At 33.4% G+C, this 6,452-nt stretch overlaps 1 protein-coding gene across 1 annotated transcript; it reads right to left on the minus strand.

Moving 5' to 3' along the window:
* Positions 1–806: 806 nt before the first annotated feature.
* Positions 807–6,220, minus strand: LOC132749551 (small ribosomal subunit protein uS19-like). Its single transcript, XM_060739360.1, has 5 exons — positions 6,106–6,220; positions 4,136–4,230; positions 3,515–3,650; positions 2,670–2,771; positions 807–936 (listed from the first exon to the last, which is right to left on the minus strand). Exons 1-5 carry the CDS (start codon positions 6,106–6,108, stop codon positions 823–825), a joined length of 450 nt encoding a protein of 149 aa, XP_060595343.1. The 5' UTR covers positions 6,109–6,220; the 3' UTR covers positions 807–822.
* Positions 6,221–6,452: the final 232 nt, after the last annotated feature.

Below are 6,452 nucleotides of genomic sequence, written 5' to 3' on the forward strand. Positions count from 1 at the left end.
GTGACAAACTACTCATCCCACATGATACTAGTGAGAGATGACCAATTGACTAATATGTATGATCAGTGGTCACAGAGTAATTTCGTCTTATTTATAGAAGATAAAACTAGCGAGAAGATTGAACTTGCTCGAAGATGGAACTTGACAGGAGATGGAACCAGTTATTGTATATCTGATGCTCTCCGTATTGAGTTGCAACAGCATAACGATGCAATTCATTTTAAAGCTACTACAGTAGTTTAATTAGGGCCCAAAATAGTTTGTAATTTAAAGCTCACTCCTGTATTATCGACCAAAAGGAAAACACTTTCAATCTGCTAGTCAAATTGCTTTAAATATTCACGCAATAAAGGCACTAGATATATGTTTATCATTTAGAAGAAAAAAAAACAACAACACTGAACATATGTTTTTATCTTTATCTACATACTCATACAAGATAAATACTGAATGTGTAGAAATATTCGCGGGCTTTGCGTTTTGTTTTACAAGTTTTTTTATCAGTTAAAATCGTTTATGTTTGTGTTTTTTGTATTGTTTATTTAGAAAAGCAAACTATGTTCTTATCAGAGGTCAAGACGTTTTTTACGCAAACTATGAAACAAATAGCTTGATACAATGGTATTGTACAAACATGCATGTAAACATTCAAGAAATCCGATGATCATATCAGTCAAACAATAATATACAAGGAAACTGATTTATATACAGAGCTGAATATTACATGTACAATTTATACAACAGTCGAATCAGTCATATTTTTTTAACCTGAGCGGCTACGCGAATTTATGATTTTCATTTTTATGATACACGTACAGTAGTCTATTTCAGTGGAATAAATCTTGAAGAGTGAGTGGCACCAATACCAGGTCGACCGTGCTTCACAGGTTTGTATGTGATGCTGAACTCTCCCAAATAATGGCCAATCATCTCAGGCTGAAAATAGAGCACACTGGATAGTAAATTATAAATAAAATTGACCACCACTTTCATTGAGACTTATAGACGTTCAATTTTCTTCCACTGGTTCAAAACAGACCGGACACGAAAAAAAACTCGTATATAAGTCATAATTCTATACAAATCAATTAATCCCCGGGGAGGTGCCAATTTTGATCTAAGGAAGTCCAAACTTGTGTTCTACACACCGTCTCAATATAAGTAATATTTCTGCCAAAATGTTTTAATTTCTTTCTATCGGTTCAATAGATACAGACCGGACAAAATTTTTTTATATTGATACAAAATGTCTAAGTGTGGCCTTGATCAGAGAAAGGTCAAACTTGCGCTCTGCATATCGTCTCATTTTGGTTAACTTTTCAAGTAGTTAAAATTAACTTTCACTGGTTCACACAATACAGACCGGACAAGAAAACCTGCTAACAGACGGACGGATGGACAGACATCCAGGTGCAAAACAATATACGTCGAAATTCTTTCGAGTGTATAAAAAATGGTGTTCGTGCTGGTTAAGTGTGGTACACAAGTTGTCATCATCGTTTATCATATCTGTCACATGGTAAGTTTTTATGAAATTCATTATATTAAATTCTGTATCGACTCAGACAGTGCGCTCAGACAAAATGAATCGGGGAGTAAAATGTCATCCAAGTAGGTTCAGCGTGGTACATGAGTTGTCATCATTGTGCAATCTTATGTATTTATACCAAAATAGTGAAGTGGCAAAGGCAACATTCATTTATTTCTTTAAGAGTAAGATCCCTAGAAATGAAATTATTGTGGTATATATCATTCAAAGTAAGTCTATATACAGTTTTGATGTGTATGGATTATTGTGATTACGAGCACCTTTTACATACAATCCCAATACATATATTGAAACTTATATTACTCAACATGTATCACATTTTCCAAACACGGGATGTAAATGTGTTTCTATTCTACAAAAGAAAACTATGGGCACCTGTGATGATCCATCAACAGTTTAAGAGTCAGCTTGACAGGAAAGTAATGAAACAATTCACACCAACATCAAGAATGTAAGTTTGCAGAAGAAAGAGAAAATTAAATTGGAGGCAGTATTATAGCTTAACATAAACATGAATCAACAGTTTACATTCTGCTGGTGGTACATGATATTGTCATCAATGTGCTTTCTATTATTGCCCTAACAAATTTGTACAAGATTTACGTAGAATAAACAACCATTGATTAAACTGCCACTCAGACAAGAACACTCCTTCATGGTCTTCCTTGAAGACTTTCAGAGAGCTGGGATCATCTGTCATCACTGCCAGCAGTACAAGTTCAAAGTATTATTAGTACAACATTCATTTACTTTTTCATTTGTCATCACTGTCAGTATTCAAGTTCAAAGTCTTGTTAACACAACACTCATAAATTTACGTTTTTGACTTCATGACTTTATTTAATACCTTCCAAACACTAGGGAAGTTGTTGTTCTTTCCAACATAATCACTGGAAAATGCTTTGCACTTGACAAAAACACTAACATATAAATACAATTATTTAAAAATGTAATGAACTACACAGTATGAAGAAAACTTTTAAAAGAAACACAATAAGAAGAAATAAAATGTATTAAATTTAAATTCTAGTTCTCGCCTATAATCTGCATATGTCCAACTTATACAATTTCAAATAGAACAAATGTAGTTCCATGCTATTATTCAAAAACTAATTTATACCTTGATTTCAAACTGATTAAAAGTCTTTCCATTGTAGACACCCAGAATGCTGCCTATCATTTCTGGAACAATTACCATGTTTCTCACATGTGTTTTGACAACCTAAAAGAATTCCAGAATACTAATTTGTACTGTGCGAAGTGACTTAAAAATGAAGCGTTTTAAAATTTCATCTCGAAGCAGGCTATTTATCATACTAATTATAAAATTTCCATTTTTTTATTCTGAAAATATATCTCTTTATTACTTTCTATAAGATTTTCAAAGTCTTAGGCGTTTGGACCTCAGTTGCACCCCTTTAACGTATCTTAAATTGATAAATTTTAATCAAATGGCAGATAATATTCCGAAATATCTATAAGCATTATCTCCCCTGTTTGGGCACGTTTCAGTGATCTAAGAACTTTCATCATTAATCTATCCTCAACAATACTCTGGTCGTCAATCTTCTATACAATATCAAATAAACCAGTTGTCTACATATATTTCTTAATCCCCTAAAGTTGCCATTAGAATGCATGCATATGAGAACATAGATTTTTTTTAAGATCATAAATGAACAGACATCGGGAAAGAATTTTTTTTAAATAACACCATGTCTCTACCGGTAGGAAAACTCAAGGGACATTTTTTAATGAAGGATAATTTTAAGGACTATCTTTTTTACCGGCAGCATATAATTAGCAATAGCACTACTGTATAAAAAGGACCTTTGAGTGAGTTGAGTGAGTATCATCATTGTATTCTACATAATTGTTATTGATAAATATACAAAATAAAACACTCATTTGATTTTACAGGTATTTTTCAACATCTGGTAAGAGTAATTCAATATGTATTCAAACCTCTTTTTCAGGGTGACGAATCCATGCCCATGCCCTTGCCTTCCTCAATCTCTTGATAACAACTAATGCCCTCTTTCCAAATCTACGTTTCAAACGACGTCTTACTCGACATGTGAATATCTTTTCCAACTCCTCACTGAAATAAGGCATATTAATTTAAATGAATCTTAGTTCAAACTCTAAATGGATACTTTAACCTTATTTACAACTAATACTGCTTCATAAATCTGCCCCACTAATTACTCAGCTTAATACAAATAGGATTCATAAGATATTTCATCATGTTCGTTCAAGAGCATGTTAAAAGTTATTTCCTTCAACCAACGTTTAAGATGAAAATGAAAAATTAAATTTATAAATAAAATTTTATGGTTTAAACTTTGCTCTTTATACTTCACACTTTGGTACACGTTCATGCCTGAAATAATGCCAGGAGCGGCATCCAAGGTCTCCCTCCACCACTGAGGATTGAAAGTTGCCATATAACATCTCCTGTGTTGGTGCGATATTAAACCGAACAACAAAATCCTAGAAAACCGACCAGTTATTACCAATCTGTCAATTCACTAGTGACCGACTACTAATCTTACATGATATACATAGACAATGGTTATGATTTACCTGGTCATATCTTGCAGTTGATCGACGTTAAAACCTCTGTAGGCAAACTTCCTGAAGGGTCTCTTCTTCTTAATGGCTTCTTTGTCTGTCCAAAACTTCAATATATCAATAAAATTTCCAAATCTAACTAAAGTTCAAACATACTTATTTCTTACATGTAGATCTGGTTTCAACCGTATGTTTCGCCTTCATTGTGATTCCGACAAAGCTATTTTAACTATGTAGTCAAATCGCAAATTTTTATTTGAAAAAAAATTGAAACAAATTAGAAGAATCACTGACAGCATGCCATAAGAAAGCCATTGGTATGTAAAATATTACAAGTTAAGGACTGAGGACCATGTTTGAATTATCAAAATTGTATCATATTCAACTTTCAAAAAATCTTTACGAGTAACTCTAAATGCAAATATCATAAAAGCATAAAAATAATACATTAAAGTTTGATAAGGAAATGTGTTGAATTCCACACTGGAATGAACTCTTGAAAATTTATCAGTTTTGATTTCGAGAATTTCAGTTCGATTGGGATGTCTTTTAAAGACTGGGAAACATAAGCATATTTTCTATTGGGAATGGTAATCTGACCCATGATGAAACTTGGAAAAGGCATTAAAATGTGATATTTACTGCCCAAACTAATTTACAGGATTCATTTTAAGCTTTCATTGTAAAAACCATGCAAAATCAGGGACTGAAATTGAAAGTTAAACACCCGTGTTATAGTCGGTACTAATATGGATTTTATCATAGGCCCCATTTACATTTTTTTCAATGACCATTGTTGAATAAATGGTAGTTGACAGAAATTATGCCAATGACAAAAACATTAGGAAAAATATATTGCATTATCACGATTGGTGTAAAATCATAAATAAACTCATATATGTATAAATATTCTGTTAGAAGTGAGAAGGATCCAAGATATTGCCCACAAGTTTTTGCTTTACTGCGCTTATTTTCACAAATAAAAGCACCCCGCACCTTGTCCTAACAGACCGATTGTGGCGGCGTGGCCGAGTGGTTAACGCGTCGGATTAGTAATCTAGAGATAGCTGACAGCGTGGGTTCAAAATTCTGGAAACAAAGTGATCCTTCGGAAGCATCAATCACAACAAAATAACATAAGAATTGCAGACTTGGTTTGATTGAGTCTGTACATGAGGGATAATGAATAAGTGCAACATCCCTCACGCCCCCTAGCACCGGCTTGAGCGGTACTCAATTCTCAACACTTTATAGTGTTGTCATCAATGATCCCGAAGGACCAGAAAATATAACAACACTGAAGTGAAGTACGGGGCAACTTTTTACGGCTGCCACACGGCACTTGACACCTGCTGTTGTGAAGTACAAAATTCTGGAAACAAAGTGATCCTTCGGAAGCATCAATCACAACAAAATAACATAAGAATTGCAGACTTGGTTTGATTGAGTCTGTACATGAGGGATAATGAATAAGTGCAACATCCCTCACGCCCCCTAGCACCGGCTTGAGCGGTACTCGATTCTCAACACTTTATAGTGTTGGCATCAATGATCCCGAAGGACCAGAAAATATAACAACACTGAAGTGTCAACCTTGACTGAAGTGTCAACCGAAAACCCTGTCAGGGGCAAGCCGTTGTTTCCTTGAGCAGGAAAATTTACATTCATTGCTTAGTACTGGTTGGTTCCAGGAACGTATTTGAGAGTGTTTCAATACGCTTATAACTTCCAACACAATCGAACTAAAACAAATTTGTATAACTAAAAGACTAATAAACAGTGGTTGTATGTTTGGAATAAATGTAAAAAAACAAACTTTATAAACTTGAAAGAGAAAGTTTGCAACTAGGCATATACTAGATAATTACAGCATATTCATTCGGTTACCAATGCATTACCTACCTACCTACCTACCTACTATACTACTACTACTACTACCTCTACTATCTTTCTTAAATTATTCAAAACGAATTCATTATTACCATTTTGCTATGAAATTAGAACCGAAAAAGGAAGTTCTTTAATAATCATTCTGCGGCTGCGCTTATATCAGTTAATATCTGTTTATACCGTAAAATTAAACCGTACGGAAAATTAGGTTTCATAGTACTAAAAACAATTTTAAATATATTTTTGACTCTAAAGCAATGACAGTAACTAAAGAATCTTAATGACAGAAAAAGGAGGAAAGTTTAGGTAACGTCAATTTGAAAAATCATCTTTCATCATTTCTACACGCACTAAGTGAAATTATCAAATAACCATTTTTTTTTGTTTTTACTATCAAAATGAAACATGTTGTTTTAAATTATTATGTTATATCAAGCGT

Source organism: Ruditapes philippinarum, unplaced genomic scaffold (genome assembly GCF_026571515.1).
Source record: "Ruditapes philippinarum isolate M1 unplaced genomic scaffold, ASM2657151v2 ctg7724_1_1_1_1, whole genome shotgun sequence".
Classification (NCBI taxonomy): Eukaryota; Metazoa; Mollusca; class Bivalvia; order Venerida; family Veneridae; genus Ruditapes; species Ruditapes philippinarum.